At 41.4% G+C, this 22,632-nt stretch overlaps 2 protein-coding genes across 4 annotated transcripts in view; both read left to right on the forward strand.

Moving 5' to 3' along the window:
* The window catches only part of vangl2 (VANGL planar cell polarity protein 2), a 55,533-nt gene extending 43,579 nt beyond the window's left edge, over positions 1 to 11,954 (forward strand). The window contains exons 4-8 of the mRNA XM_061978990.1: positions 1,950 to 2,557; positions 2,626 to 2,759; positions 2,828 to 2,963; positions 6,967 to 7,210; positions 10,530 to 11,954. Of these exons, the coding sequence (XP_061834974.1) occupies positions 1,950 to 2,557; positions 2,626 to 2,759; positions 2,828 to 2,963; positions 6,967 to 7,210; positions 10,530 to 10,790 (1,383 nt within the window). The 3' untranslated portion in view covers positions 10,791 to 11,954. The remainder of the gene's footprint in view (positions 1 to 1,949; positions 2,558 to 2,625; positions 2,760 to 2,827; positions 2,964 to 6,966; positions 7,211 to 10,529) is intronic.
* A 627-nt stretch (positions 11,955 to 12,581) lies between these two features.
* nectin4b (nectin cell adhesion molecule 4b) overlaps positions 12,582 to 22,632 on the forward strand; it is a 38,382-nt gene continuing 28,331 nt past the window's right edge. For all 3 annotated transcript variants that reach the window (XM_061978985.2, XM_061978986.2, XM_061978987.2), the window contains exon 1: positions 12,582 to 12,968. In XM_061978985.2, the coding sequence (XP_061834969.1) occupies positions 12,911 to 12,968 (58 nt within the window). In that variant the 5' untranslated portion in view covers positions 12,582 to 12,910. The remainder of the gene's footprint in view (positions 12,969 to 22,632) is intronic.

The raw sequence follows: 22,632 nt of genomic DNA on the forward strand, positions 1-22,632 counted from the left end.
TCCTTCGTTTATTCAGGTTAAAAAAGATTTTTTAAAATTATTTTTTTAATTTAACCAGAAAAAAATCCCATTGAGATTAAAAACTTCTTTTTCAAGGGAGTCCTGGCCAGGAGGCAGCAAAGTTACACATGAAATTACATTCACATTACACATTAAAAATGACAAGATGGGACATCAAGTAAAACAGTTGCAGATAATCCTTCAAATGCTCTCAGTTTAGATTTAAAAGCATTTAAGGATACACATTCAGTCAGCTTCCAGTCTCTTTGTAGCATGTTCCAAGCACAAGGAGCTGCAAAGGCAAAAGCTTTTTTCCCCAGCTCAGTGCGAGCAAAAGGGACAAAGAGCAAACGCTGATCATAGGATCTCAGTGCATAAGAGTCCGTACTTCTGTGTAATTAATGTACAAATGTAATCGGGCAATAGTCCCAGAAGAGCCTTGTAAATAAAAGTGTACCAATGACACTGTCTCTTAGTGGACCGGAAAGGCCATCCCACCCGAAAGTACAAGTCACAGTGGTGTGTCATGGCTCTACAGTTTGTGATGAACCTCAAAGAAGCATGGTAAACAGTCTACCATCTAAAGACAGGATCGAGTAGGTTGTGAATCCTGATTTGTCCAAAAATAGTTGTCTTCATTGTCTGTTACTAAGTCTGCCAGGGTTAGAAGACACTCGCATTTGTTTCCGGAAGTAGGAACACGCTTTTGTTTCCGGAAGTAGGAACACACATTTGTTGCCGGAAGTCGGAAGTACGCTCTGTAAGCGGAAATAAATGAGGAAAGAAGTTCTGGCATTGCTTAAAATGACCAAAATACGGTAAATATTGTACATATTACATATTATTATGAATGTGTCTGTTACTATATAATATATATATATATATATACTTGCAGCGTGTATATAAAACACTGGAGAGTGTTTTGAAGTTGTTTTAAAGTGCTGTGATGGCTCAAATGATGCAATGATTAGTTTTTTTATCATCTTTATAATTCTATAAAAAACAGTGTTCTTGTCTCTTATAATTATTGTGAACGATAGGCAAAATTCCAAAAAAGTGCAGTTTCCCTTTAATTTTTTAAGTTGAATTAAAACATATTTCTATACTGTGACGCGAGCCATTAAAAAAATAAATGCCGGCTGCACTTCGGACACCCTTGCTCTTTATGAACCTTCAACGTTTTTAGTGGCCGTTTTCACAACTGAGTAAGAAAGAATTAAGAGTCGAACCTAAAAGAAATAAAACACAGGTCAAATTCAATAGTTGGTTGCGGTAATGTTGTGTTTGAAGGTTGTATAATGTAATAAAATAATACATATTCGTTCATTTCATTTTTTTTTCCATTTATTTATTTATTTCAGGCAATGACATAAAAAGTACAAAGTTGACAACACATAATAATATAAATTAAAATATAGTGCAAAAGGTAATGTATAGTATGTAATGCATGATTAGTTTTAGTAATTTAAATATCTTCAAATTATTTTTATAATTTTTTTTTTTTTAATTGCAAAAAAAGTGAAATAATTTATTATTTTAACATAATTATATTTGATATGAGGTGGCGACTTGTCCAGGGTGTACCCCGCCTTCCGCCCGATAGTAGCTGAGATAGGCTCCAGCGCCCCCCGCGACCCCAAAGGGAATAAGCGGTAGAAAATGGATGGATGGATGGATGTTTATAAGTGTATCTTCTATTTATTTTTATTGTACTGTTTCGCTATTACTTCCGCCCGAATGCAGCTGATAGGGACAAGCGGTAGAAAATGAATGGATGGATGGATGTTTCGCTATTACAAAATAAACATGTCTGTTAGTAGCATAATAGCATCTGTTCTAATGGACTTAGAAGTACAGTAAAAGTGAAACTAATAGCATAAATAAGTGTTGGAATTTGACTTTTGAAAAGGTATTTCGATTCTAAATTGTCCCTTTTCCTTGTCTGACAGGATGACAACTGGGGTGAGACCACCACGGTGGTCACGGGGACGTCAGAGCACAGCATTTCCAATGAAGACCTAACCCGCGTCACCAAAGACTTAGAGGAGTCGACCCCTCTGGAATGCAAGCGCTTCGTGGGTCCGGCGCTAGGCGGCTGCCTGAGCTTCTTCGCCCTGGTCACGCCGCTGGCCTTCCTCATTCTGCCACAGGTGCTGTGGCGTGACGCCTTGGAGCCGTGCGGCACGCCTTGTGAGGGCCTTTACGTGTCTCTGGCTTTCAAACTCCTTGTCCTGCTCATCTCCTCCTGGGCTCTTTTCCTGCGGCCGCCTCGTGCCACCCTGCCACGTTTTTTTGTCTTCCGCTGCCTGTTGATGGTGCTGGTATTTCTCTTCGTGGCGTCCTATTGGCTCTTCTACGGCGTGCGTGTGCTGGAGCCCCGCGAGCGTGACTACAGGGGCATCGTAGAATATGCAGCCTCGCTGGTGGACGCCCTGCTCTTCATCCAGTACCTGGCGCTGGTGCTTCTGGAGGTCCGACACCTGCAGCCCGCTTTCTGCCTCAAGGTGGTGCGCAGCACAGACGGAGCCAGCCGCTTCTACAACGTGGGTCACCTCAGGTTAGTGCGGCCGTCCCAGCGTGGAACATTCTTTTGTACCAACCACAAAATAACTTGGTGTCCTCTAGTATTCAGCGGGCAGCCGTCTGGGTATTGGACCATTACTACAACGATTTTCCCGTCTACAACCCAGCCCTTGTCAACCTCCCCAAGTCCATTCTGTCCAAGAAGATGACGGGCTTCAAAGTTTATTCTCTGGATGGTAAACATATCTTCAGCTTAACTCCTCAAACGGCAGACATGCTCATGCTTATGCTTTTTTGTGTGAAGAAAACCCCACCAATAACTCCACGGGCCAATCACGGGCTATGATCGCCGCCGCCGCCAGGAGGCGAGATAACTCCCACAACGAGTTTTACTACGAGGAGGCGGAAATGGACCGCAGGATCCGCAAACGCAAAGCCAGGTCAGACGCCCTAAGCCAGTGTTTTTCAACCTTTTGTGAGCCACGGCACATTTTTTGCGTTGAAGAAATCCGGAGGCACACCACCAGCAGAAATAATTAAAAAATGAAACTCAGTTGACAGTAAAAAGTAAAAACTGTAGCGGTTGATTTAAGGACATAATTCACCACACCTGTTTACTTGACTTTGTCGTCACTATTCACTGCCATTGTTCTTTTGTGCACATAACAATGTTGTTCTTGTTTACATTCATAAATGCAGTTAAGAGTGAGTAATTCAGTGCGGCCCCTTTAAGTGGCCGTCAGGAAATTCTCCCAAAGGTGGGGGTTTGTTGTTCCCGCCATTTTGGAGGGTTTGTGACGTAAGCTATGGCGTCACATTAGTGCCAAAAATCCGAGCGCATAAAAACTGTTATCGTGCGCTGATTCTCCACTTCGTGCGCGCGCGTGGTGCCTTTTTGCGCGCGCACGGTGCCTTTCTGTGTGCGCGTGGTGCCTTTCTGTGCGCGCGTGGTGCCTTTTTGCACGCGCGCGGTGCCTTTTTGCACGCGCGCGGTGCCTTTTTGCACGCGCGCGGTGCCTTTTTGCACGCGCGCCGTCTCGGTCTGTGCGCTGTCATGTTTCGTTTTGGCATTTTGGGGGCGGGTATGCTTAGACGGCCCCTTCTTTCTGATTGGTCAGGCGAAAAATGCTCAGAGCCAATCAGAAGTATAGCAGGGCGGGTCATCGTCAATATGTATCAAGATTTACAGAGGAAGAAATGGATAAAAAAATGTCGCGCGCTGATGAAGGTTATTTCATACCACATAAACACAATACAGGGTAATACAAAATGTGGCCCAAATAAATAATAAGACAACAAACACCATAATCACATCTTTCAGCCAGAACTGGTCCACCAGCAATAACATCCAACCATAACATTATTTTATATTTTCACTTCTTCTTGAACATTTGTTTTCTAATTTATGGAATTTCTTTTGATTCAGCCATAAAATTAATGAAATAATCTTTGAATTTTGTTTTTAAAATGTTAAAAATAGCCTTTTAATAATGTATTCTGAAACAGTTTAAAATAATCAGAGAACTGACTAACACTGACCCTACACAACTATGTTGCACAATTAAGTAATTTTTTTTAAAGCGAAAGAGGTAATTTCAACAGGTACAGCATCCTATGTCATATCTACATGTAATAAGATTTGTAACAAGGCAAACCGTTTGTAAATTGGTCGAAAATCGAGCAAGTTATGGTAATTTAATTAGTACATGTACCATTGACATCAATGTAATGATTGAGGCTAGATGTCCGAGGTAAGATGGCTACAACGTTGCTACGCTGGAGAATCATTGGTCATTTGAAAAATGCTCAGAGCCAATCAGAAAGGAGGGGCCGTCTAAGCATACCCGCCCCCAAAGTGCCAAAAAGAAACATGACAGCGCGAGGAGAGATGCCAGGAGTACACAGAGAGCGCGCAGAAAGGCACCGCGCGCGCGCAAAAAGGCAGCACGCGAGCGCAAAAGGGTGTCGCGCACGAAGTGGAGAATCAGCGCGCGATAACAGTTTTTATGCGCTCGGATTTTTGGCACTAATGTGACGCCATAGTAAGCGTTCATTCATTCTGGTTGTTGGAGGAATAAACGACGCGCACGTTTTTGTGTGTCAAACGATACTTCAAGTTGTCTTGCTCTCAAGCTACAAGCGCAACAATACAACTTTAAACCATAACCAAGCATGCATCACTATAGCTCTTGTCTCAAAGTAGGTGTACTGTCACCACCTGTCACATCACGCCGTGACTTATTAAGAGTTTTTTGCTGTTTTCCTGTGTGTAGTGTTTTAGTTCTTGTCTTGCGCTCCTATTTTGGTGGCTTTTTTCTTTTTTTTTTGGTATTTTCCTGTAGCAGTTTCATGTCTTTCTTTGAGCGATATTTCCCGCATCTACTTTGTTTTAGCAATCCAGAATCTTTCAGTTGTTTTTATCCTTCTTTGTGGGGACATTGTTGATTGTCATGTCATGTTCGGATGTACATTGTGGACGCCATCTTTGCTCCACAGTAAGTCTTTGCTGTCCTCCAGCATTCTGTTTTTGTTTACTTAGTAGCCAGTTCAGTTTTAGTTTTGTTCTGCATAGCCTTCCCTAAGCTTCAATGCATTTTCTTAGGGGCACTCACCTTTTGTTTATTTTTGGCTTAAGCATTAGATACCTTTTTACCTGCACGCTGCCTCCCTCTGTTTCCGACATCCACAAAGCAATTAGCTACCTACTGCCACCTACTGATATGGAAGAGTATTACACGGTTACTCTGCCGAGCTCTAGACTACACCAACACTCAACAACAACACATCATTTGCAGACTATAATTACTGTTTTGCAAAAAAAAAAATTAACCCAAATAGGTGAAATTAGGTAATCTCCCACAGCACACCAGACTGTATCTCACGGTACACTTGCGTGCCGCGGCACAGTGGTTGAAAAACACTGCCCTAAGCGACCTATTCACCCATGTGCTTAAGTGTCAATGTGGATGGATGCCATCTATGCTATGCTACGTGCTGTACAGCGTATTAAAGGGGAACATTATTGCCAGACCTATGTAAGCGTCAATATATACCTTGATGTTGCAGAAAAAAGACCATATATTTTTTTAACCGATTTCTGAACTCTAAATGGGTGAATTTTGCCGAATTAAACGCCTTTCTAATATTCGCTCTCGGAGCAATGACGTCACATTGTGACGTCACATCGGGAAGCAATCCGCCATTTTCTCAAACACCGAGTCAAATCAGCTCTGTTATTTTCCGTTTTTTTCGACTGTTTTCCGTACCTCGGAGACATCATGCCTTGTCGGTGTGTTGTCGGAGGGTGTAACAACACGAACAGGGACGGATTCAAGTTGCACCAGTGGCCCAAAGATGCGAAAGTGGCAAGGAATTGGACGTTTGTTCCGCACACTTTACCGACGAAAGCTATGCTACGACAGAGATGGCAAGAATGTGTGGATATCCTGCGACACTCAAAGCAGATGCATTTCCAACGATAAAGTCAAAGAAATCTGCCGCCAGACCCCCATTGAATCTGCCGGAGTGTGTGAGCAATTCAGGGACAAAGGACCTCGGTAGCACGGCAAGCAATGGCGGCAGTTTGTTCCCGCAGACGAGCGAGCTAAACCCCCTGGATACCACCGAAGATGATCAAGAGAAGAATATCGACCCTAGCTTCCCTGGCCTGCTGACATAAACTCCAAAACTGAACAGATCAGCTTTCAGGAAAAGAGCGCGGATGAGGGTATGTCTACAGAATATATTAATTGATGAAAATTGGGCTGTCTGCACTCTCAAAGTGCATGTTGTTGCCAAATGTATTTCATATGCTGTAAACCTAGTTCATAGTTGTTAGTTTCCTTTAATGCCAAACAAACACATACCAATCGTTGGTTAGAAGGCGATCGCCGAATTCGTCCTCGCTTTCTCCCGTGTCGCTGGCTGTCGTGTCGTTTTCGTCGGTTTCGCTTGCATACGTTTCAAACCGATATGGCTCAATAGCTTCAGTTTCTTCTTCAATTTCTTTTTCGCTACCTGCCTCCACACTACAACCATCCGTTTCAATACATTTGTAATCTGTTGAATCGCTTAAGCCGCTGAAATCCGAGTCTGAATCCGAGCTAATGTCACTATAGCTTGCTGTTCTTTCCGCCATGTTTGTTTGTGTTGGCTTCACTATGTGACGTCACAGGAAAATGGACGGGTGTATATAACGATGGTTAAAATCAGGCACTTTGAAGCTTTTTTTAGGGATATTGCGTGATGGGTAAAATTTTGAAAAAAACTTCGAAAAATATAGTAAGCCACTGGGAACTGATTTTTAATGGTTTTAACCATTCTGAAATTGTGATAATGTTCCCCTTTAAGACTTTTAGCAGGATAGTTCATGAACATTAACCATGAAATTCTTCTTAAGAAAATAGACCCTTGTAAGTAACCTGCTGCCCCGTCACCTTCCAGGTTGGTGGTGGCGGTAGAAGAGGCCTTCACGCACATCAAGCGTCTCCATGAGGAGGAGGTCGCCTCCTCCCCCAAGCACCCCCGCGAAGTGATGGACCCCCGGGAGGCGGCGCAAGCCATCTTTGCCCCAATGGCGCGGGCCATGCAGAAGTACCTGAGGACCACACGCCAGCAGGCCTTTCACAGCATGGAGAGCATCCTCACTCACCTGCAGTTCTGCATCACGCACAACATGGCACCCAAGGTGGGCTTCCTGCTGTCCCAAACCTCACATAAGCACTTTTAAATGTGTACAAAGTTAATCCTATTTGTTAGTTACTCTACAAAATTAAGAAAATACCTTATTCCTTCTAATAGGGGCTTCTAAGCATTGCTTTGTTCAGGAAAGTAATACCAGGTACTATCACTAGGGGGCTCTAATGACCTTTTCAATAAACCAGCGTATGTGCGAGACAATTAATAATAATAATGGATTAGATTCATATAGCGCTTTTCTAGATGCTCAAAGCGCTTCAAATTGTACCAACATACATATTACATACATTCATTACACTTAATTTCAATAGGGGGTAAAGAAAAAATTAAAAATGCCTATATATGGCTGGAAAATGTTACACAGTGCATACAAAATATCCATGATTGCCATTTATTTGATAGGAGCTTTTTAATAAGTATATTTCAATATGTAGTATATAAATATTTTATTTGTATTAGTTAAGTTAAAGTTAAAGTACCAATGATTGTCACACACACACTAGGTGTGGCGAAAATATTCTCTGCATTTGACCCATCACCCTTGATCACCCCCTTGGAGGTGAGGGGAGCAGTGAGCAGCAGCGGTGGCCGTGCTCAGGAATAATTTTTTGGTGATTTAACCCCCAATTCCAACCCTTGATGCTGAGTGCCAAGGGTGGCGACTTGTCCAGCTTGTATCCTGCCTTCCGCCCGTGTGCAGCTGGGATAGCCTTCAGCACCCCCGCAACCCCATAAGGGACAATCGGTAGAAAATGGATGGATGGATGGATAAAGGGATATTATTTAATGCATTATGTTTAATAATTTAATAGTTTTGTTGGTATTTCATTGAATTAAACAGCACTGAGTAACTTTTCAACCTTCATCAAATATTTTCATACCTTATGGGATGATACATGGATACAACTCGTTGAGTGACATCTCTGTCATGGCCTGAGGGGGTTTTGTATCGCTTTTACTGGCACTAAGCTACTTTAAGGAGGGTGGCAGGAACATTTCCATACAAAAAACTACAAATGTGCTGATTTGCTTTACGGCAAACACTCCCCCATTTGTTAATAAGATGAAAGTCGATGTGAACGCCTACGTGCCGTGTGCAATTACTGCTATCATGGCCGAAGGTCTAAAACAACCAAAGAAACGAAAAGTTTTGTCAGTGTGACCACATATGTGCTAGTCATCATGGGAAATGTGGTCTTCTTATGGCAAAACAAATTTCCCTTGTGGATCATTAAAGTTTGTCTAAGTCTAAGTCTAAAACACTACCGCTTGGGTCCACTGGTGCCGCCAAAATCAACCAAAACTGAAAGTTCTTAAGTGGGGCTTTAAATGCAAACAAATAAACAAAAATATGTCCTATAGTTCTAAGGAAATGTCATTTCCACAATTTACAATTATGAATGCTTCTAGTAATATATCATTTGGTATAGTTAGTATTAAATATATTGGCATATGTACATATATTAAATATATATTTAAAAAAGTAAAAATCCACTAACTTAACATTGGCGAAAGAGAAGCTGGCTAGAAAGAAACACAGACAATGGGAGTGGGCGGGGTGGGGTGGGGTGGGGTCTTGTGTGTCTTCAAAGAGTCGCCGCTGAACGAGAGTAGCTCTTCTCCGCTGTGAAATAAGTCTGCTTTGGCATCTTTTTCCAGAAAAGTCCCTTCTTATGACAATTAGAACTGGCTGCTTTGTCGATTCTTCCATACTTCTGTCCTCTCAAATATACAGTTGTGCTCATAAGTTTACATACCCTGGGAGAATTTATAATTTCTTGGCCATTCTTCAGAGAATATGAATGATAACACAAAAACCACTGGATCATGCAGCCCATTTTTCTTCAAGTGCCTCCTTATTGTGCATCTTGAAACAGCCACACCACAATTTTTCAGACAGTCCTGTATTTCAGCTGAAGTTATTTGTGGATTTTTCTTTGCATCTCGAAGAATTTTCCTGGCAGTTGTGGCTGAAATCTTTGCTGGCCTACTTGAATCCCTCATTTTCCACTTCTTAATCAGCGTTTGAACACTGCTGATTGGCATTCCCAATTCCTTGGATATCTTTTTATACCCCTTTCCTGTTTTATGCGGTTCAATTATTTTTTCTCGCAGATCCTTTGACAATTATTTTGCCTTCCCCATGACTCAGAATCCAGAAACATCTGTGCAGCACTGGATGAAAGATGCAATGGTCTGTCAGAAGCCCAGAAACTCACTGACCTTTTATACACACACATTAATTACAAACAAACTAGGGCTGCAACTAGCGATTCATTTGATAATCGATTAATCTGTCGATTATTACTTTGATTAATCGATTAATAATCGGATAAAAGAGACAAAATACATTTCTATCCTTTCCAGTATTTTATTGGGGGGAAAAAACAGCATACTGGCACCATACTTATTTTGATTATTGTTTCTCAGCTGTTTGTACATGTGCAGTTTATAATAAAGGTTTATAAAAAATAAAAATAAATAAATAAATTGCCTCTACGCATGCGCATAGCATAGATCCAACGAATCGATGACTAAATTAATCTCCAACTATTTTTATAATCGATTTTAATCGATTAGTTGTTGCAGCCCTAAAACAAACATGTCACAGTTGAGGATTGGAACCTTGATTAGCCTTTCAAACCTGTTTGTGTCAACTTTTGTGCATGTTATCAGATCAAAGTCTCTGGGGTATGTAAACTTTTGATCAGGGTAATTTGGGTACTTTCTTTTGTCATTTTGATTTAAAAATAGTAAACACAGTTGTTTGCCAATAAATAGTTTCATACAACCATTAAGCATGAGTGGAAGAAAGGTTTTTGTGTTATCATTCATATTCTCTGAAGAATGGCCAAGAAATCACAAATTCTCCCAGGGTATGTAAACTTATGAGCACGACTGTATATACAGGTATATCTTCTTTTTTTTTACTCCACAGTGATTCTGACCTTTTATCCATGTTTGTCTTGTCCTTTTGAGATTCATATTGAGTTAGTAAAAGGCAAAAAAAAAAACAGAAGGCACGCTGAAGCAATAGGAAGTGACATGGTGTCCTGCTTTTTGCCTGACACAGAGAAATGGTTTGCACATGCAGGCGTATTTGGCTCGATCGGAAATCGAAAATTTTGCAAATAAAGGGATTCGTAAATTAGGTTTTCACTGTATATGTATTCTGCTATACTGACATACTGTAAAGTGTCATTATCATATGGTATATAGTCCTCACTTCCATTTTTCTGTGGCATTTCAGCATCCACACAACCTTACAGTTACATTCCATAACGTTTGTCAAATGTCTTCCTTTTCAGGCTTTCCTGGAGCGTTACCTCAGCCCGGGGCCCACCATGCAGTACCAGCAGCACAACGGCAGGGGGCGGCAGTGGACCCTGGTGAGCGAGGAGCCGGTGACCTCCGCCCTGCGCCAGGGCCTCGTCTTTTCCCTGCGGCGGCTGGACTTCTCGCTGGTCGTCACGGTGACGCCCCTCCCCTTCTTGCGCCTCAGCGAGGAGTTTATCGACCCCAAGAGCCACAAGTTTGTCATGCGGCTGCAGTCGGAGACGTCCGTGTGAAAAATCCCCCTCCTACCCCCAACCCCGTGAGGCAGGACGCGTCGGACAATCGACCTGTCTCCTGTCTGTCACATTTTAATCAGCTCAATGATTGTCCACGACGCCGATGCCTTGACTTGTTTATTCCTGAGCTGCGAAGCGCGCTGTAAAAATTCAGTTTTTATGAGGGCACCTTTTGGGTCATTTTGTTGTAACCACTGAACTTCAGGAGGCGACGACTCTGAGGTGGCGTGTTCTCATCCTACAAACTGTGTGGCCCCCTGACGCTTTTTTCCACCTTGTTTTTTTTGTCAATTACTCACAGACAGAATGTAGCGTCACGTACGAAAGGACACTTTCACAAAATGTGATCTTCATACTTTTAACTTCTTAACAATAACAAAACTTTACAGCTTGGTACTAACATGAAATCTTTTGAGGGCTTTTTAGCTGTCAGTAATACTCCTAAAAACACTAAAAATCAACAATCTGACACTATGCCTTGTATAGCTTTAATAACAAATCACTATATAATACAAAAGTTGAATTAGTTTATACTTTTTTGTTGAAGGTTCCTAGCTGCTTTTAACTGACGTCATTTTCTGCATATGAATAAGTGCTTGCAAAATGAGCTTTTTCTCTGTTTTGTAGGCTTTCCACCTTTCTTAGCTAATTTATTCGGCTGCTGACGTCACAATGCAGAGGATTCACCTATCACATTCGCAGCCATCGTCTTGCTTTTAGTGAAAATGTTTTTATAACTGGACGGTAGCTTTTTCTGTCTGCTTAAAAACGAAAACTGCAAAGACTCAAAGCAGACTGTAGCGCCTCGTTGCCACCACCACAGCCTTAACGTGTGTTCACATCCAGTGAGCTTTGGAAAGGTCCGTCATGTTTCGAAGCAAACATCAAGCCCGCAGGACGTATCCATGTTTTAATGAAAGTATGCACGGCAAGACTTAGGGCTCTTCTTTTATATGATAACTCGTGTCCTATCATTTTCTTTTTTAAGGCACCTAAGTTATGATGCAATTTCTCTTTTGAATGTTTTGACCTTTTTCAAGTCACGTGGCCTGTACAAAACAATGTAGATTTGTCTCATGTATTTTCTTTCCTTTTGTTAACTATCTAGCTTGTATAGCGTGTTAGGTATTTTTCCATCATTAAAACCTTATTCCTTACAAAGTCGCTGAGTCTCATTTCTTGAACGCACTCAAGGACGCCAGGTACTTGCTGCAGTTGAGTCCCAGCAGAGAGGGTGTATAGTCTGCTCGGTCTTTCCAGAATAACCCGACTCGTTGTTGTTCAGATGTTTGTGTGTTGACTCGCCCTGCACAGATCAAGACGGCGCATGCTTATAGTGCTAGTTCATTTTGTGTATGGTGGCATAAACAACATATCACTATTAAAAGTAAATTAACATAGAAACCATTAAAACCTATTAAACTTGCTGGAATGGGCTGCAGCGACCCCAAAAGGGACAAGCGGTAGAAAATGGATGTAACTCAAGTATTTCAAAGTTATGTTCGATTGTCGATTTTTCTCGACCCTTTGGTATGACTATACTGTACAAATGCTTTTTGTTGGAAAATCGAATTGCGCACAAAATAAATGTGGTCTTATAAAGGAAATTAACATAAAACTTGCACAACTACGACTAAAAGTTTTTAATGTCACGTTTATGCAGCGCCTACTTGTGTGTCAAATGATCCGACTTTCGCCAATCACTCGAACGCACCATCCAAATAGGTGGCGTGGCCGTGATTGGGTGTTTTAGTGGGCGTGGCCTTAAACAGCAGCAGGTGCAACACTTTGCCTTCGCACGTGCTCTACACAGCACATTTTCGCGCTCCTTCCGTGTGTATAAACGTTTAATTTTGACGCTTTTTTCCCCCCAATATTTTTTTTAACCACAGTACTTTACTCTTTCTAAATGTAGATTACACTATCTCACTAGAAATTGTGATAAAACTATTTCCGGTGGGTTTTTTTCCCCTTAGTTTACATTATACACAATCGCTGTAAAAACTCACACACTTTCTTACAAACTGCCAACTTCAAGCAAATGTCTGTTTATTTTTTTTTTAATATGGAAGTTTTTCACCGGCTAGTGTAAAAGAGAGTTTATTTGTGGACCTAGGATGGACCAATCGGTTCTTGGTTGGATTCTGGGCTGCTTGTTGCGTTTGCTCCTCTCTGGTAAGTTGCTAACACACGATAGCGAATTGTTTTTTTTTACTTTTTCTTCAAAATAACAATAACACATCTTAAAGCCTAAATAGGTACACCTGCACAATGTAATGGCTTGTCCTGCAAGAACCGCATTGATTTATTACTTGGTTTATCTTGATTGTAGTTTTCAGTGGTGCGCATGCGCTGCACCACACCGGATTAAAAAGCCTTCTGTATGTCATATAATGAAGTCAACATATGATGTAAGTGTCTATATTAGCCTACTATCAAAATTACTTTGTGTTGCAGGCTGACAAATCTTCATTGACTGAAATGTAATTTTTATTCTACTTATTTTTACAACATTGGAAAACTTCTGTAAAATGGAGGCTTCTCCTGGAAATGACTGTCTTAGAATGGCCAAAGGTAATAGATGTGTGTGTCCAAGTTAAAGGAAACGGACGGCTGTCTTCTTCTAATGGATTTATTACAATCTTTGCAAGCTGGGTAACGTTTGCTGTGGTCTGGAACAACATGGCACACAAACGACTATCAGAAATGCAGACAATATTACATACAGATAGTGTCATGAGAAATGCAGATATAAATTCAATACACAGAGGAGATAGGAAATTAAATGAGCTCAAATATACCTAATAATTAGAGATGTCCGATAATGGCTTTTTTGCCGATATTCCGATATTGTCCAACTCTGAATTACCGATTCCGATAACAGTCGTGGAATTAACACATAATGCCTAATTTTGTTGTGATGCCCCACTGGATGCATTAAACAATGTAACAAGGTTTTCCAAAATAAATCAACTCAAGTTATGGAAAAAAATGGGGGGTGTATATTGTAGCGTCCCGGAAGAGTTAGTGCTGCAAGGGGTTCTGGGTATTTGTTCTGTTGTGTTTATGTTGTGTTACGGTGCGGATGTTCTCCCGAAATGTGTTTGTCATTCTTGTTTGGTGTGGGTTCACAGTGTGGCGCATATTTGTAACAGTGTTAAAGTTGTTTATACGGCCACCCTCAGTGTGACCTGTATGGCTGTTGACCAAGTATGCATTGCATTCACTTGTGTGTGTGAAAAGCCGTAGATATTATGTGATTGGGCCGCCACGCAAAGGCAGTGCCTTTAAGGTTTATTGGCGCTCTTTACTCCTCCCTACGTCCGTGTACCACTCCGTACAGCGGCGTTTTAAAAAGTCATACATTTTACTTTTTGAAACCGATACCGATAATTTCCGATATTACATTTTAAAGCATTTACATCACTACTAATAAAGCTAGCCTAAATAGCATGTTAGCATTGATTATCTTGCAGTCATGCAGTGACCAAATATGCTTGATAAGCGGTCTACGCAAGTCATAACATCGACAAAGCTCACCTTTGTGCATTCCCGCACAGCATAAAAAGTTTGGTGGGCAAAATGAGACAAAGAAGGCGTGGCATAATACACGTCTTTCTGTGGCAGCGCTGGAGAAAGTTGTACATGTAAACAAACTACAGTGAGTTCAAGGATCGCCAAAATTAGCAGGACAAAACGGCGCTCGCAAAATACTGTCATTAGAGAATCATGTTTAATATAAACAGTGGGATTTATGACAATTGTTGTCCTCCTACAGAAACCATATCAAAACAATAATATATATTTCCCCCCCATCTTTTTCTATTTTCGTACATTTTTGAAAAAGCTCCAGGGAGCCACAAAGATGTAGCCGAAGCATGAAAAACAGCTGTCAGTTTAATAAATACATAAGAGCGCTCTGTCAGTGTCAATCGATTGATTGTTGATGCAACTCTTGTATTGCATTGAACAGGTGTGCCTAATGAACTGTCCTGTGAGTTTTATTATAAGTGTTATTGAAAACAGCATTTTGGACTTCCAACGTATATTTTCTCTTGTTAAAGTGTTATCATTGATGCTTTACATATGTTGCATGTCCAAACTTAATCCCAGAAATATTTAAGGATTCTGGGACTACCACTGCTTAATTGAACAGGCTATAATCAACCCAAAGTAGGTTAAAATATATTTTTTAAAAAGTGAAAGAAAAACAACTTCCATCCAAGCTTTGTCTAAAGCAGGGGTGTCAAACTCATTTTAGCTCAGGGGCCACATGGAGGAAAATCCATTGCCAAGTGGGCCGGACTGGTAAAATCCTGGCATGATAACCTACAAATAAAGACAACTTTAGATTGTTTATATTTGTTTGAAAATAGAACAAGCCCATTCTGAAACTGTACAAATTATGTTTGTTTTTTTACATTCACATGTTGCGGTTAATATTATTCTATCTTAATTTGTTGTTGTTTATACCGTATTTTTCGGTATAAGTCGCTCCGGAGTATAAGTCGCACCGGCCGAAAATGCATAATAAAGAAGGAAAAAAACATATATAAGTCGCACTAGAGTATAAGTCACATTTTTGGGGGAAATGTATTTGATAAAACCCAACACCACGAATAGACATTTGAAAGGCAATTTAAAATAAATAAAGAATAGTGAACAACAGGCTGAATAAGTGTACGTTATATGGCGCATAAATAACCACCTGAGAACGTGCCTGGTATGTTAACGTAACATATTATGGTAAGAGTCATTCAAATAACTATACCATATAGAACATGCTATACGTTTCCCAAACAATCTGTCACTCCTAATCGCTAAATCCCGTGAAATCTTCTCCCTCGGTGTCGCTTCTAAACAACTCTGCCAACTCCAAAGGTAGACAATGCGCCGCTTCCTTTTCTATCGGTACGTCGCTTATGTCAGAGTCATCGTCAGTTGAAGTTCCAATAATTCTGATATATGCCTAGTCTCTTACGTGAATGAGATAAATAATATTATTGAATATTTTACGGTAATGTGTTAATAATTCCACACACAAGTCGCTCCAAAACTATGAAAAAAACTGCGATTTATAATCCGAAAAATACGATACTTTATGAATAAATTATGTGATAATGTTCATCATAATAATAGGTGGAAATGAGTCTGGCAGAGTTTTAAAATGCTCCCCTTGGTGTACATTTTTAATGTATCAGAAAATGAAATTAATAAAATATTTTTTATTAATGTAAATTACTCATTTTCCTCAACTGAAGTACAAACATCATGTGGTTTATTCTGTACATACATAGCATCATCGACAACAAAACTTGTGAATTTAGACTCATTTCATTCATCACACATGAAGTTAGAAGAGGATACATATTATTTCTGCATATTTATGTGCGCCCAGAAAATGTGTCCCCATGCAGTCATAAGTCCAACACAAAATGTACATTTTAATAAACACATTTATTTGGGTATAAATGTCACAGGTTAATATACCAACAACATCGTTGACAATATGGCATGAAAGTAACTCTCCACATTTTGTATACTATCACTGATAAGCAGCGTAAGCACGTAGTCATGCTTGCTCTCATGGCAGCGGATACAAAGAATTGCTATAGCGACATCCAGTGGACACATTTAGAACAGCATTTTTTTTTTTTCATTAAAAAAATGACTGCTCATTTTTGTACTTGGCAAACTCATTTCGCGGGCCTGATCCGGCCCACGGGCCATATGTTTGACACCCCTGGTCTAAAGCATTATTTCAGCAACTTTTACATCTTATTTAAATTTTCAGCGGCCCAATAAAAATGAGCTGTGGGCCGCAAAAGGTCCTCCGGGCCGCATTTAGCTCACCACTCTTGTATATGTCATGAAGAGCATGCTAAGGCTTGCAGGTGTTGATAAGAATATTGATCTCCAGGAGAGAAATCATGCCTTCACTTGGCTGCGGAACACTGTTTTTTGACACATTGAGGCGTGGGACACAAACACCAGCGTGGGTGAACAGGGCGTCGCAGTCACAACTCACAAGTCAAACATTTGAACTTTGGTTTTCCCTTTTAACCAAAGCGGTTACTGATTCACGAGTCCGTTTAATGATTATGCTATATCGATGTGAACCACATAGTAGTGTAATGTGTGCAAGGACACACAACCAGTGAGAAACTTTCAAATGAGTAAACGCACACACACGGTGCAGACAAACACAGATTCGCTTGAACGCAACACTTTGCTACCACACAAGATTTTCCTGTTCAGTGACACTGTGACTCACTCTTGTGGTTGCAGAACACAATGATACACGTCTTTACATAACCATAAACATAACAAATTACTGCTTAATCTAATGGGATTTGACTGAGATTGTGTTAAACGGAATTTTGCACGTTTTGTATGTTTACCCTGCTGACAAATGTGCAATCTGGATCCGATCTAGAGGGAGCCTGCATACAGAGCCCGTTTTAGTAAAATCTAATTAGATTTGACAAATATATATAATTTTTTTGTTTGGTACCTCATTAACAATATATTTATTTTAAAACTATGACATTATGTTTGTTGCAAATTTATTATCATATTGCTGTAATTATCAATAAATTAATCCATTAATTGTTTGTATTTCTTCATATTTTGTAGTTGTTACTATATTCAAATTGTGTAGTTTTTCAAATGTTTGCAAATATGTGTTTTTACTAGGGCTGTCAAATTTACAGGTTAATGCATGTGATTTATCGCATATATATACTGTATATGTCTACCGCTTGTCCCTCTCGGCGTCGCCTATTCCAGCTGCATCCGGGCGGAAGGTAGGGTACACCCTGGACAAGTCGCCACCTCATTGCAGGGCCAAAACAGATAGACAAACATTCACACACTCGGGCCAATTTAGTGTTGCCAATCAACCTATCCCCAGGTGCATGTCTTTGGAGGTGGGAGGAAGCGTGCGTGAGTGTTGAGGAATGCTCATCAAACCCTTGTTTGGATGGTACATCCCACAGGTGAACAGGCTAATTGGGAACAGGTGGGTGCCATGATTGGGTATAAAAGCAGCTTCCATGAAATGCCGTTTCCATATGAGTTGGGAAATTGTGTTAGATGTAAATATAAACAGAATACAATGATTTGCTAATAATTTTCAACCCATATTCAGTTGAATATGCTACAAAGACAACATATTTGATGTTCAAACTGATAAACATTTTTTTTTTTGCAAATAATCATTAACTTTAGAATTTGATGCCAGCAACACGTGACAAAGAAGTTGGGAAAGGTGGCAATAAATACTGATAAAGTTGAGGAATGCTCATCAAACACTTATTTGGAACATCCCACAGGTTAACAGGCAAATTGGGAACAGGTGGGTGCCATGATTGGGTATAAAAGTAGATTCCATGAAATGCTCAGTCATTCACAAACAAGGATGTGGCGAGGGTCACCACTTTGTGAACAAATGCCTGAACAAATTGTCAAACAGTTTAAGGACAACATTTCTCAACAAGCTATCGCAAGGAATTTAGGGATTTCACCATCTACGGTCCGTAATATCATCAAAAGGTTCAGAGAATCTGGAGAAATCGTGACATTTGATCCCTCAGGCGGTACTGCATCAAAAAGCGACATCAGTGTGTAAAGGATATCACCACGTGGGCTCAGGAACACTTCAGAAAACCACTGTCAGTAAATCGTAAAATACAACAACGGAGACCCGGACTGTTGAACAATTTAAGCTGTTTATCAAGCAAGAATGGTAAAGAATTCCACCTGAAAAGCTTCAAAAATTGATCTCCTCAGTTCCCAAACGTTTACTGAGTGTTGTTAAAAGGAAAGGCCATGTAATACATCCATCCATCCATCCATTTTCTACCGCTTATTCCCGTCGGGGTCGCGGGGGGCGCTGGAGCCTATCTCAGCTACAATCGGGCGGAAGGCGGGGTACACCCTGGACAAGTCGCCACCTCATCGCAGGGCCCATGTAATACAGTAGTAAAAATTCCCCTGTGCCAACTTTTTTGCAACGTATTGCTGCCATTAAATTCTAAGTTAATGATTATTTGCAAAAGGAATTACGTTTCTCAGTTCGAACATTAAATATCTTGTCTTCGGAGTCTATTCAATTGAATATAAGTTGAAAAGGATTTGCAAATCATTGTATTCTGTTTTTATTTACGAATTACACAACGTGCCAACTTCACTGGTTTTGGGTTTTGTATATACGTATATGTATGTGTATATATATGTGCGTATATATATATATATATATATATATATATATATATATATATATATATATATATATATATACACAGGTAAAAGCCAGTAAATTAGAATATTTTGAAAAACTTGATTTATTTCAGTAATTGCATTCAAAAGGTGTAACTTGTACATTATATTTATTCATTGCACACAGACTGATGCATTCAAATGTTTATTTCATTTAATTTTGATGATTTGAAGTGGCAACAAATGAAAATCCAAAATTCCGCGTGTCACAAAATTAGAATATTACTTAAGGCTAATACAAAAAAGGGATTTTTAGAAATGTTGGCCAACTGAAAAGTATGAAAATGAAAAATATGAGCATGTACAATACTCAATACTTGGTTGGAGCTCCTTTTGCCTCAATTACTGCGTTAATGCGGCGTGGCATGGAGTCGATGAGTTTCTGGCACTGCTCAGGTGTTATGAGAGCCCAGGTTGCTCTGATAGTGGCCTTCAACTCTTCTGCGTTTTTGGGTCTGGCATTCTGCATCTTCCTTTTCACAATACCCCACAGATTTTCTATGGGGCTAAGGTCAGGGGAGTTGGCGGGCCAATTTAGAACAGAAATACCATGGTCCGTAAACCAGGCACGGGTAGATTTTGCGCTGTGTGCAGGCGCCAAGTCCTGTTGGAACTTGAAATCTCCATCTCCATAGAGCAGGTCAGCAGCAGGAAGCATGAAGTGCTCTAAAACTTGCTGGTAGACGGCTGCGTTGACCCTAGATCTCAGGAAACAGAGTGGACCGACACCAGCAGATGACATGGCACCCCAAACCATCACCCAACCATGCAAATTTTGCATTTCCTTTGGAAATCGAGGTCCCAGAGTCTGGAGGAAGACAGGAGAGGCACAGGATCCACGTTGCCTGAAGTCTAGTGTAAAGTTTCCACCATCAGTGATGGTTTGGGGTGCCATGTCATCTGCTGGTGTCGGTCCACTCTGTTTCCTGAGATCCAGGGTCAACGCAGCCATCTACCAGCAAGTTTTAGAGCACTTCATGCTTCCTGCTGCTGACCTGCTCTATGGAGATGGAGATTTCAAGTTCCAACAGGACTTGGCGCCTGCACACAGCGCAAAATCTACCCGTGCCTGGTTTACGGACCATGGTATTTCTGTTCTAAATTGGCCCGCCAACTCCCCTGACCTTAGCCCCATAGAAAATCTGTGGAGTATTGTGAAAAGGAAGATGCAGAATGCCAGACCCAAAAACGCAGAAGAGTTGAAGGCCACTATCAGAGCAACCTGGGCTCTCATAACACCTGAGCAGTGCCAGAAACTCATCGACTCCATGCCACGCCGCATTAACGCAGTAATTGAGGCAAAATGAGCTCCAACCAAGTATTGAGTATTGTACATGCTCATATTTTTCATTTTCATACTTTTCAGTTGGCCAACATTTCTAAAAATCCCTTTTTTGTATTAGCCTTAAGTAATATTCTAATTTTGTGACACACGGAATTTTGGATTTTCTTTTGTTGCCACTTCAAATCATCAAAATTAAATGAAATAAACATTTGAATGCATCAGTCTGTGTGCAATGAATAAATATAATGTACAAGTTACACCTTTTGAATGCAATTACTGAAATAAATCAAGTTTTTCAAAATATTCTAATTTACTGGCTTTTACCTGTATATTAGAGATGCGCGGTTTGCGGACACAACCGCGGAGTCCGCGGATTATCCGCGGATCGGGCGGTTGAAATAAAAAAAAATTAGATTTTATCCGCGGGTCGGGTCGGGCGGTTGAAATAAAAAAAAATTAGATTTTAAATAGATTCAGGCGGGTGGCAGTTAAACCAATTCGGAAATATATATACATAGTTAAATGTTGTTACCCACATACGAAAAACGAGCAGGCACCTGCAGCATATGCCACAACAGAAGAAGAAAAAAAAAAGAGATGGACACTTTTACGGAGCGGAGAAGGGACGCCTCGCCGGAGTCCGGGACCGAGGCCCCTTCCCCCGAGAGGGCCCCACCGGGAGCCGTAGCTGAGGTGATCCGCGAGAAGGGCCCGACGCACGTCCAGGGTCACCACCGCGCCCACCGCACCGACACCCCGCCTCGTCCGCCTTCGCCGCGGCCAGCGTCACGCGCAGCAGGTAAGCAGCTTACCTGCCCGCCACCCCCGTGGCCGGGGGATCGTAACAGGGGTCACTCCGCGCGCTCCGCCCGCACAGCTTACCTGCCCGCCACCCCCGTTGCCGGGGGCGCGTAACAGGGTTACTCCGCGCGCAGTGCGCTCACGAAAGGGGTGGGGCTCACCCTGGTGAGCCGAGTGGGCCACTTTTGGTAAGCAGAACTGGCGCTGCGGGATGAACCGAACGCCGGGTTAAGGCGCCCGATGCCGACGCTCATCAGACCCCAGAAAAGGTGTTGGTTGATATAGACAGCAGGACGGTGGCCATGGAAGTCGGAACCCGCTAAGGAGTGTGTAACAACCCACCTGCCGAATCAACTAGCCCTGAAAATGGATGGCGCTGGAGTGTCGGGCCCATACCCGGCCGTCGCCGGCAGCGACAGCCGCGAGGGCTTGGCCGCGACGAGTAGGATGGCCGCCGCGGTGCGCGCTGAAGCCTCGGGCGCGAGCCCGGGTGGAGCCGCCGTGGGTGCGAGGGACATCGCACCTCCACGCGCTTGGAGGTGCGCTCAACGTGGCTCCCAGATGATTGCGCACTGGTGTGCGTCTGGGCCGTGACAGCGTGGCACGCGAATGTCTCTGCTGCATTGGATCAGTCTCCTTTCTTTAACAGGCAAAAGCTTTATAACCTCACTAATGCCTTGCATCATCTATATTAGATATATAACAACGGGCGGGCGCGGTTTTGATTAAATGTTAGATCGGGTGGATGGCGGATGGTTGACGACTTTTGTGATGCGGTTGCGGATGAAATAATTGCCTATCCGCGCATCTCTAATATATATATATATATATACATACAGTATGAATGTGTGTATATATATACTAGAGATGCGCGGATAGGCAATTTATTTCATCCGCAACCGCGGCAGAAAGTCGTCAACCATCCGCCATCCACCCGATGTAACGTTTGATCAGAACTGCATCCGCCCGCCATCCGCCCGTTGTTATATATCTAATATTAATTTAAAAAAAAAAAAAAAAAGGGTGAAAACTACGCGAATTGCACCTTGTGCAGACAAGATTTTTCGATCGGACACGGAGGAATTAGCGATGTAAAAGACCACGTTGGGACAAAAAAACACAAGTCTAATGCCGTTGCTAGCGATACAAGTGGAAAACTTTCAACGTTTTTCGTCGCCCAAACAGATTCTTTGGATGTGATAAATGCCGAAGTTTTATTTACGGAGGCAATAATTGAGCATGGACTTCCAATCGCACTGGCTGATCACATGGGACAGTTAATAATGTAATGCAACCTTTAAAAATCATTACGCGGTGATCGCGATCCCAAAAATAAACTTTTCTTGCATGATAATGTCCAGAAAAATTCGCTTTATATTACTATAGAGTCCTTTTAACGAATGAGTTTGATGGTTTATCACAAACCTTAAATGAAAGAAGTCCTTTGTTCTCCTGCAGCATGGCCTTGCTTTG

The sequence above is a fragment of the Nerophis lumbriciformis genome, linkage group LG19, assembly GCF_033978685.3.
Source record: "Nerophis lumbriciformis linkage group LG19, RoL_Nlum_v2.1, whole genome shotgun sequence".
NCBI classification, from domain to species: Eukaryota; Metazoa; Chordata; class Actinopteri; order Syngnathiformes; family Syngnathidae; genus Nerophis; species Nerophis lumbriciformis.